The sequence below is a fragment of the Salvelinus sp. IW2-2015 genome, linkage group LG15, assembly GCF_002910315.2.
Source record: "Salvelinus sp. IW2-2015 linkage group LG15, ASM291031v2, whole genome shotgun sequence".
Lineage (NCBI taxonomy): Eukaryota > Metazoa > Chordata > Actinopteri > Salmoniformes > Salmonidae > Salvelinus > Salvelinus sp. IW2-2015.
Genome location: NC_036855.1, coordinates 17,846,167 through 17,857,764, shown reverse-complemented (window position 1 = coordinate 17,857,764; position 11,598 = coordinate 17,846,167). Strand labels below are relative to the sequence as shown.

General features: G+C 39.6%; 2 protein-coding genes across 2 annotated transcripts; one reads left to right on the top strand and one right to left on the bottom strand.

The window, feature by feature from the left end:
• The first annotated feature begins 1,540 nt into the window (after positions 1-1,540).
• LOC111974515 (rho-related GTP-binding protein RhoF-like) lies at positions 1,541-10,527 on the top strand. The gene is made up of 6 exons (XM_024002255.2): positions 1,541-1,841; positions 2,139-2,226; positions 2,605-2,714; positions 4,632-4,766; positions 5,441-5,902; positions 7,493-10,527. The coding sequence occupies exons 1-5, from the start codon at positions 1,707-1,709 to the stop codon at positions 5,603-5,605; spliced, it is 633 nt and encodes a 210-aa protein (XP_023858023.1). The 5' UTR covers positions 1,541-1,706; the 3' UTR covers positions 5,606-5,902; positions 7,493-10,527.
• Positions 6,508-9,810, bottom strand: LOC111974514 (calcium release-activated calcium channel protein 1). Its single transcript, XM_024002253.2, has 2 exons — positions 9,697-9,810; positions 6,508-8,043 (listed from the first exon to the last, which is right to left on the bottom strand). Exons 1-2 carry the CDS (start codon positions 9,808-9,810, stop codon positions 7,489-7,491), a joined length of 669 nt encoding a protein of 222 aa, XP_023858021.1. The 3' UTR covers positions 6,508-7,488.
• Positions 10,528-11,598: the final 1,071 nt, after the last annotated feature.

Below are 11,598 nucleotides of genomic sequence, written 5' to 3'. Positions count from 1 at the left end.
GTGATACGGATATCACGTATTATTGATATCTACATAGCGCATTGATGTGAACTGCTGCTCTCTCATTGAGCTATTTGCGCTTTACGTACTGTGGTTGTTGTGGATAGCTGTTCACAAATCTAAATGTGTATTTGAACCCACTACTGCTTATCAATCATTGTTTTTGAAACCAGTGGACAGCCAGTGAAAATGCATTCTTGCAACAGCCACGTAGTGCAGATCCCAGCCTATGGAATAAAAGTGGGGCTTTTATTGTTCAATCTAATTCATGCTTATAAAAAAAATCCTAGGCCTAATGGACAAACTCACACACTTTTGATAGACTTAAATCTGTAGTTGCGACATCCATATATCCATTGATTCTTGAAGTATATAAATGCCTCATGAGCTTAGTTCAACTGTCACACTCCATGAGACCCCAAAAGACAAGCTTGTTTTTCTCCAATGTTTGTAAACATTGTCAATGTAAACAAACACTGTATATCCTCATAACATGGTTAAAACAATCATTTACAATAAACAATAAATCCATATCATGGATGGTCAGTCCTTGCATCCATAGCTCTGTCTATTAATCTGAGTATCACACGTCAGGTAAGACCCGGATGCAGACAACATCGAAGGAACAACAGTTTATTAATCGAACAGAGGCAGGCAACAGACAGGTCAAGGGCAGGCAGATGGCAGTAATCCAGATAGGTGGAGCAAGGTACAGGATGGCAGGCAGGCTCAGGTTCAGGGCAGGCAGAATGGTCAACACCGGGAAAACAAGGAAACTGGAACAATCGAGAGACAGGAGCAGAGGGGAAAATGCTGGTAGGCTTGACAAAACAAAACGAATTGGCAACAGACAAACAGAGAACACAGGTATAAAAACACTGGAGATAATGGGGAAGATGAGCGACTCCTGGAGGGAGGTGGAGACAATCGCAAAGACAGGTGAAACAGATTAGGGTGTGACACTGAGAGTGGTTAACTTTTCCAGACACATCCCTCAGCTTTTTACCAAAACAGAGTGACTGGAATTCTTTTAGGTTTTTAATGTAAAGATATAATTTAATCGTATTATTATATGTAGTAGAAAGCGATGGGTTAGAAGAAGCCTACATAACCAACCCATAAAGTAAAATGTAATATCCATATATGGCCAGCTATGTAATCTTTAACATTGATTTATCCTGCAATAGATGTCGTTCAATTGGTAATACATTTTGGTCTTCTTCTAATGCCTCTTAATTAAGAGGAAAGTAATCTAAAATAACTGAATTTAATCAGATTACATTACTGAGTTTGGGTAATCCAAAAGTTACGTTACTGATAAAAATTATGGACAGGTAACTAGTAACTGTAACRGATTACATTTAGAAAGTAACCTACCCAACCCTGTTCCTGGATAAGGCATTGGTGATGTGCCCATTCATTAATAAATGGGTGGGGTGGGGCAGAGAAAAGGGGAGGCCCTACTTTTCTGTCGTGGGAGGGGTAAGTACTCAACCAAGAGGAGCGTCCTTAAAACCACTAGATATTCAGCCCAGGTATATACAAGGTGACAATGGACAGTGCTATGTTAAGCTAGTTTTCTCACTCAGGGTTTGTTGTAATTTATTCTTATCTCAAGTGTCTGCGGCCATTATCCAGATAACCAAATCTTCTTCAACAAGAGGAGGCTCTTTGCCACATTTTCATCTAGCTTCTCAGAGAGAGGCATGCCACAGAACGTGTCAGGCATGAGCAGTGGGCATACCAGGCGRCGAGAGGAGTTGAAGGTTGTGATAGTAGGTGATGGTGGATGTGGGAAAACCTCCCTCCTCATGGTTTACACTAAAAAAGACTTTCCAGAGGTAAGACAGTTGACAAAGCCAGCTCATCATCTGGCTGTTCTCTTCTCTTTTTACACTTGCTTTAAGTGAAAAGTGTCTATGTATTTTTATTCGTTTTTCAGCACTATTTTTACTCTGCATGTAAGCAAATTATAGTGAAAGTACTTGACTGTATGTGACAAAAATAATATTTATATATCCACAGAAAATGACGAAAAGAGCAAAGTTAATTTCAACCTTTTTAGCTATCATATCTGAAATAAAAATAAAGAAATACAGGACTTGAAATATAACTACATTTTTGTCTATACATTTCAGAAATATATTCCCTCTGTGTTTGAAAAATGTGTCGCCAAGGTGAAGTACAGAGGGGCTGAGTTTCGCCTGAACCTCTATGATACTGCAGGTAAGGTCTTGGATACCCATGCTTTTGAAAGCACCAGTGCACTTACACCTGGCTAAACAGGTATCCCAAGTCTTGGTGGGCGTGTTGTACTATTATTAAGTTGTCAAAAATATCTTAGAAATGCAATAACAAACACCCTCTGGTTGCTAAATAATCTTAATAATTTACGATAGGCCTAAGTGAAATTCAGGAGAGAGTTATACACATTTATATTTTAAAGAAAGATAGAGATATAACATATTTAGCAATAACAGATAAGGCTGCCATTGATTTAAGTAACTAACGTCTTAAGAGAGTGATTTTTTTGCTATACGATTATTTTCATGGCAGACTAATAATGCACATCCATCTGTTTCTGTGTATTTCTGTGTATTTCAGGTCAAGAGGACTATGACCGATTACGGCCTCTGTCCTATCCGAATGCCAACCTGGTGTTGATCTGCTATGATGTAATTTGCCCCTCAAGTTATGACAATGTCCTAATAAGGGTACTGCACTGTCTTCTCTTCATACTTTACTACTTGTTTGTCTGTTTAAATCCCCCGAATGAGRAAAAAACCTTGTTAACATACATGCCATATAAAGTTTTATGACATTTACAACAGAATTAATGTAGCTGAAACTGTCAGTATCATATATGAATATTATATATACAGTGGGGAGAACAAGTATTTGATACACTGCCGATTTTGCAGGTTTTTCTACTTACAAARCATGTAGAGGTCTGTAATTTTTATCATAGGTACACTTCAACTGTGAGAGACGGAATCTAAAACAAAAATCCAGAAAATCACATTGTATGATTTTTAAGTAATTCATTTGCATTTTATTGCATGACATAAGTATTTGATCACCTACCAACCAGTAAGAATTCGGCTCTCACAGACTGTTAGTTTTCTTTAAGAAGCACTCTGTTCTCCACTCATTACCTGTATTAACTGCACCTTTTGGAACTCGTTACCTGTATAAAAGACACTGTCCACACACTCAATCAAACAAGACTCCAACCTCTCCACAATGGCCAAGACCAGAGAGCTGTGTAAGGACATCAGGGATAAAATTGTAGACCTGCCAAGGCTGGATGGGCTACGGACAATAGGCAAGCAGCTTGGTGAGAAGCAACAAACTGTTGGCGCAATTATTAGAAAATGGAAGAAGTTCAAGATGACGGTCAATCACCCTCGGTCTGGGGCTCCATGCAAGATCTCACCTTGTGGGCATCAATGATCATGAGGAAGGTGATGGATCAGCCCAGAACTACACGGCAGGACCTGGTCAATGACCTGAAGAGAGCTGGGACCACAGTCTCAAAGAAACCATTAGTAACACACTACGCATCATGGATTAAAATCCTGCAGCGCACGCAGGTCCCCTGCTCAAGCGCATGTCCAGGCCGTCTGAAGTTTGCCAATGACCATCTGGATGATCCAGAGGAGGAATGGAGAAAGGTCATGTGGTCTGATGAGACAAAAATAGAGCTTTTGGGCTAAACTCCACTCGCCGTGTTTGGTGGAAGAAGAAGGATGAGTACAACCCCAAGAACACCATCCCAACCGTGAAACATGGAGGGGAAACATCATTCTTTGGGGATGCTTTCTGCAAAGGGGACAGGACGACTGCACCGTATGAGGAGAGGATGGATGGGGCCATGTATCGCGAGATCTTGGCCAACAACCTCCTTCCCTCAGTAAGAGCATTGAAGATGGGTCGTGGCTGGGTCTTCCAGCATGACAATGACCAGAAACACACAGGCCAGGGCAACTAAGGAGTGGCTCCGTAAAAGCATCTCAAGGTCCTGGAGTGGCCTAGCCAGTCTCCAGGCCTGAACCCAATAGAAAATCTTTGGAGGGAGCTGAAAGTCCGTATTGCCCAGCGACAGCCCCGAAACCTGAAGGATCTGGGGAAGGTCTGTATGGAGGAGTGGGCCAAATCTCTGCTGCAGTGTGTGCAAACCTGGTCAAGAACTACAGGAAACGTATGATCTCTGTAATTGCAAACAAAGGTTTCTGTACCAAATATTAAGTTCTGCTTTTCTGATGTATCAATACTTATGTCATGCATTAAAATGCAAATGAATTACTTAAAATCATAAATGTATTTTCTGGATTTTTGTTTTAGATTCCGTCTCTCACAGTTGAAGTGTACCTATGATAAAAATGACAGACCTCTACATGCTTTGTAAKTAGGAAAACCTGCAAAATCGGCAGTGTATCAAATAATTGTTCTCTCCACTGTATATATGATATGAATATATGTCAGTATCAGAAATATATTTGAATACTTGCTCAAGCAAGTATTTATCAGGTTCATGGTGAATTATTTTTGCACAGTAGATGCAGTCACTCTCACAAGAATGCATGACATAGAATGTTTATAATATCTAACTCTGTTTACATATATTTCAGTGGTACCCCGAGGTGCATCACTTCTGCCATGGCGTTCCCATTATCCTGGTAGGATGCAAAACAGATCTGCGGAAAGACAAGGTCTTGGCAAGGAAACTATGGTCCTCAGGCCAGAACCCCATCACATACATCCAGGTAGATTTCATACATAGCCATACAGTATGTATGTATAACTTATATACATTGAATGTACATTTGCCATGCCACTTACATAATAAGTAATTCGTATTGGGTTTATTGAAAATGCAATACAAGTGGTTGAATTAGGGTTGTGTGATTGGAATGGGAGACTTTGATCAGAAGTGTTTGAACAAAAACATTTTCAAAAGATCAAGAGCATTGATGATATTATGTTTATGACAGTAATTACAAGGCGAATCCTCACATTTGTGAGTGGTAATCCAATTTCTGAATTACCATTTTACATGGACTCAATTTATTTATCTGCCATTTGCTTTTTGACAACAGAACTAGTTCATGTCAGAGAGGGAACTTTTGTCATAAAATATTTTTTCGAATAAACAGCATGAGCTGGCGCACACCCAGAGAAAAGTATTTAGTGTAGAGGTGCTGACTAACAGAGAATAAACTGTAAGCTATAAAAACCAAAGAGAGTCGCAGACTCCATATATATAACCTCCCAGTTATTTATTGGTTAAAAAAACACCAATGTTTCAGCATCACTGTGCCTTCAGGGTCTTTTCTAAAAACACCTAACAGGAAGAGTTACCTCAGAGTAGTAGGACAAGGTTTATGTTTTTTTGGCCTCTCAATTAGGAATATCACAACTTTTTTCATAATCTGAGCAGGGTGAAGAGACCAAAAGGAAGATCAAAGCTGAGCTCTATTTGGAGTGTTCAGCCAAATACAAGGAGAATGTGGAGGACATATTCAGAGAGGCTACCAAACGAGCCCTTGCAGCAACAAGGAAATCCAGAAAGGCAAAGAGGAACGGATTCTGTGCCCTTCTGTGACCCAAGAGATAATGCTATCCACCACCGTGAGCTCCTGATACAGACAATACTCTAGCCTTACTCAGGGAAAACACAGATGATGACAGACTCCTTCTCCCTACGAGTCCTCTTATAATATTGTTGCTGCATTTTACCCTTCTGCTAACCGACTTCCTTTGTTGTTCCTTCCTGCTAATTCTTGACATATTGTCAAAATGTGTTTCTTTAATAGAAATGAACAACGCCCTCAAGTTATAGAACCACAAATGGGGACATTTGGTCTTAGAAAATTAAGGATGCATGAGGAAGAAGTTGAAGGTACCATTGTACAAAAATTGAAAGTTCCATTGTATTTTTCATTTTGACGCATCCAAATCTTTTAATTTATACAAAAGAGAAGGTTGACTCAAACAGTAATTCATATAGTACATCTCATAGTTGTAAAAAACAAACAAAAAAAAGAACATTAATATGATTAAATGAAGCAACATAAATCTGGATTAGCTTGTAGAATTCATTCTTCGGTAAGCCTAGCGTTGTTATGCATAATAACAATTGCACATTGACTCCAGTCCTTCCAATGACTATGAATGTAATCAGATATGACATACAAAATATGTATAATGTATTTCATAAATGTCAATGATTGTCTAATAAAGAGGTTCTCAATCCAATTCACTTACCTTTGGGGAGACTCAGCACATTGTAACAGATTTACAGTATACGACTAGAAAACTATTCAACCTCTTGGATTTGGCAACAGACACAAGGCAGTGCAGTCAGAGTTTATTAAGCGTGGGGCTTAATAAACCCTCAAACAGAACATCTTAAAAACATCAAATGGCATTTAAAGGGGATGTTTTAAAAAAGGCGTCAACCATCATCCAATATACTGATGCATAAATAATAAAAACCGCAAATAATCATATGCCATTATTTTATTAAAGTAATATGTGCACTTGGATCACATTCAAAGGTTGACGATAAAGATCTGAAGTTTTGCCTCCATTGAAATTAATTTAGAAGTAGCTACTTGTGACTTCACATAAATGCAAAACAATTAGTGCTTTACAGTATTGTTAAGGAAGTACATTATGTTGAGGACAATATTTCAGCCTAATATTTTCACAACCACAGTATAAGAGTTCATCTATCATGTAACAACAGTATGATGAGTGTGCTTAAAATGCATTAACTTATCAAAAAAACATCAGAGCATATCTTCAATTATCAATAGTGTTGAGTTTAAAAAGTTCAAATATAAATATTCCAACCCTGATGGACAGATTAAGGTCACCTGACACAAAATATCTGAATTCTGCACTTTGCTTGCACCATAACTATTACAGCAGCTAATACATGTTATACTCTCCTGAGGAGTTTTACTTTCATGGAAATTGGCCGGTTATCATTTGTAAWTGAATAATTCTAGCTACTTCACAAAATGTTCATCCCACACTTTTGGTGTTCCCCAGCCGCCATAGACAAAATGTAGTTTAGTCATGCGTATGTGATATAAATACAAATATCATCTATTTAATGAAGATATCCAAAAATATTCAACTACAAATTTCACACTCACGTTCAGCTATTCAGATCTGTTCCTGAAGACATAAGGAAGACAATAGACATGCAGCAAAGTAATTTAAAAAAAGTTGCTCGAGTCCAATCGAATGAACAATACAAAGCAAATTCTCCTGACCTCTCCACAACCATTTAAGCAAATAGAAAAAGCCTAGAGCAGTCCAAATCCCAATACAAAACATCTGTAGAAATTATATATTACTATATAAAGTATCCTTTCTCATGGTGCTCATGCAAATAGATATAAAAAAAAAAGCTTCATTATAGATTTCTTACAGCTGTCTAATGCTCTATTCTCTCTACTCATGTGTATGTTCCTGTTAGGGGAAGTGGACAGAGGAGGGCTGCAGACTGGTCGTCTCTGCCCTGTGGTCCAGCTGGTTCTGCAGCCGGGTGATATTGGACAGCTCCTCCAGCTCCTGAAACTGACGGTCAGTTTTGTGACTGACCAGAGAGCGGTAGAAGTGCACAGCGAAGACGATGAACACCAATCCAAATGGCACCATGATGGAGGTGGAGGCAATGGCTGCCGCCTCACCAGAACTGATGGTGCCATTATCAGTGGGGCGCCTGAGGGGCAGGAACTTGACCCAGCACAGCAGAACCACCTCGGTCAGGAAGAGCAGGGTACCAATAACAGTGGAGAAGGCCCAGGCCAGCTCAATGTGGCGGTGCATGCGCTCATGGGGTGACTCGTTGACCGAGTTTAAGTTGTGAACGTTGCTGACGGCCTCCAGGTTTGGCAGGATACAGGTGCTGATCATCAGGGCGAAGAGGTGCACTGCCACTAGGACAGTGGTGCAGGCGCTGAAGGCTATCAGCAGCCCTGGGGGATACACATGATCTGGCTCCAGCTGCACCTCTACCATAGCCACCTGAAATACARAGAGGCATTTTAACACGAAACACTGACCGAGAGAGCAACGACCAGGATTAGCAACGACCAGGATTTGATTCAGAACATTTTGAACACAGACAATTATCTATTTTATAGCTAAACCACTGCAAGTGACAATTTCATGTTTTTCTGTTGAGTGCCGGCTGCACAGAAAGATGTAGCCTAACCCTTGTGGCCAGGTGACAACTGTACTGGGTCTAACTGTCTGTTGGGTGAGTGACTGTCAGATTAAATGTTATTGGCTTGTATGGTACAGTAGGATATTCTGCAGTTAATTTGTGGTAGGTTAAGGTTTAGATATGACTCTGACTCACTAATGGCATCCTTACTTTGCATCTGGCCTTGCATAGAGGTTTAAACTTGCAGAGACATTTCAATGCATTCACAAATTGCAATGTATCCGGTTTCATACCTATTTATTTTTTTAATTGTATCGTTAAATCTGTCCACCGGTTATTTTCAATCAAAAAGTTGTGGTTTATCCAGCATTATAAACCAGGTAGCTTGGGTCCTGGATGCTGAAACAACATTCCAGCCATGTGTAAATCAGAAAATATACCACAGGTATGAAGCAAAACTAGTTGTTTACTATTATATTTATGTTGGTATCCTGTTTATAATAGCAACAGGCACCTCTGGGGTTTGTGGTTTACGGCCAATATGCCACCGGTAAGGGTTGTATCCAGGCACTCCGCTTCGCGTCGTACTTAAGAACAGCCTTTAACCATGGTATATTGGCCATATACCACAACCCCTCGTGCCTTATTGCTTAAATATACCATGTCTGTTCTTAAGCATGACCCAACGCGGAGTATCTGGATACACCMCTTAGCCGTGGTATATTGGCCATATATCACAATCCCCCGAGGTGCCTTATTGCTATTATAAACTGGTTACCAATGTAATTAGAGCAGTAAAAATAAATGTTTTGTCATACCCGTTGTATACGGTCTGATATACCACGGCTGTTAGCCAATCAGCATTCAGCGCTCGAAGCACCCAGTTTATAATGGCCATTATAAATCAGGTGGTTCAAGCCCTGAATGCTAAAAACAAGATCAAATCATTCAGGTCTAGAAAGATGCCGGAGTTTCCGACTTGGATGATCCATCAAATTGCTAATTGTTGAATGCACTGTAGTCTGAGATTTCCAAATTGCCAGTTGATTTGAATGAGACATCATCCCTGAGCTCCGACTTCTCCCACATGCTGACCTCTGACTTCACCTACTAAGGGAATGACCTCGATAACATTTTCAGCAGATACATCTAACAACAAAATATTATTTATAAAAAGCAAAATATTATTTATAAAAAGCAATCTATTAATTATKGTTTTTGAACAGTATAATTTGTTTACAGACATGATAGCTGTGAGCCCACTTTCAGTTTTTTGGTTGACACGGCTTGTTGGCCATTACATTAGCCAATCGGCGTTTCTCAACAAGTTCAAAGCACTTGAATTGGTATTTACAACTGGTAATTACTACCTTCCCACTCGGTTACGAACGCTACATTATTAGATAGTCAAATAGGCCGGTAAGTGTCATGTGTCAAGAAATTGTGCGTCATATAACTCAATTTTGGCAAAGTTGCAGGAATCCTCTCCAATCTCTGAGTCCAGTACTCACCATCGCGAAACCCGACAGRAGAGCTGAAGTTCTGCTCGTAGCTTTCAGCTTTGCTCGACTCAAGTAAAGTTTTCTCCATGACAGAGCTTGCAAAGAGTGTTCGTTCAAACTCATTGCTGGCTACCGTTATAACTTTTCAAGCAGTCAACCTGTAGTTCTACACAAGATGCGGTCTCATGCGAATTGACATACAATTGAACTTCTAAACTAAAGAAAAAAAAACGTTATTTCTATAAACGTTAACCTTCTACTACTGTTGCCATAACTAATTCAGGAAACACAAGATATTATCTTACCCACAATCCAATGCTGTTTCTGTGTGCGGCGCAGTTTACTGCTTGCGGTAGTTGTAGTGCGCCTATGAACATTCCTGTATATTTCCTCGATGGGGTTGTATGTCTAGATCTGTGGGTGCACTTTTGAATAGGTCACATCAACTTCGCCTAAAGAATGCAAACAACGTGTTGAATACCGTGGGATGATTATATTGAAATGTGTGTGTCCATAGCCTATAGAATTGCATAAATGCTACCATACTTTTTCACTTGCATTTCAGCCATAAAATATTGACAATATTCTAGTACCAGAATTCCATCTGTAATAATTCGATGCATCTGTGACATTGGACGTGTTGGTAAGCTATCTCTATATGTGCTGTTGGATGGTCGCATTCATTAAGGCAAACTAGTACGTTTTTATGGATTAATTATCCAATTAATGGATATGATGGAAGACATGCTATTGAGCAGCCATCTTTGACTGACACCTAGTGGATGCCATAGGCTATTATGACAACTCAATGAAGCCCTGAGAATAAAGGCCTAGAAATAATTTTGTTGGCGAGTGATTTTTATCAATTATTTTCATATGTTTAACTTCTTTATTGGTCTCCCTTTTTAGYTATTTGGTGAACATTTTCTACTAGTACAATATGTTTTGCCCTTTTTATTGCTTTGATTTTATGTGCGCTGGATCTCAATACTTGTCTCTTCCCTCACACACAGGTGCTGCTGGCTTTGAGTATTTGCACTGTGAAACTTCTCATTGGTTTTGGGAGCAGGTTTCTGCACTGACCAGGTATTAAAGACAAGGTAGGTGAGGACACAATCATGTACTATGTCCCTGATGTCAGAGAACATTTCACTGCATTTCACTGTCTACACCTGTTGTGTTTGGCGCATGTGACAAATAACATTTGATTTGATTTTTGATTTGAACAAGGCCCAGCTAGGCATGTAGAACAATCTAATCACAACTGTTAATGCCAGTTGTGACCAGATTATACTGCCCCCAAGAAAATCCCATAAATCTTTCTTACCTCTTACCTAAACACACTCTTTAGAGGTTTGTAGAATTGTTGTCCAGTATAATGGACATTATACAGAGTATACAAAATATTAAGAACACCTTTTCTTTCTGTTACATAGACTGACCAGGTGAAACTAAGTACAGTATCTGTTATTGAAGTCACTTGTTAAATCCACTTCAATCAGTGTAGATGAAGGGGGGGACAGGTTAAAGAAGGATTTTTAAGCCTTAAGACATGGATTGTGTATGTGTGCCATTCAGAGGGTGAATGGGCAAGAAAAAAATGTATGTGCCTTTTGAACTGGGTATGGTAGTAGGTGCCAGGCACACCGGTTTGTGTCAAAAACTGCAACGCCGCTGGGTTTTTCCACGCTCAACAGTTTCCCGTATGTATCAAGAATGGTCCACCACCCAAAAAACATCCAGCCAACTTGACACAACTGTGGGAAGCATTGGAGTCAACATGGGCCAGCATCCCTGTGGAACGCTTTCAACACCTTGTAGAGTCCATCCCCCAACAAATTAAGGGTGGGGGAGTGCATGCAACGCAGTTTGAGGAACGCAATAAATAGAAACTAGTCAGTGTATTTTCTA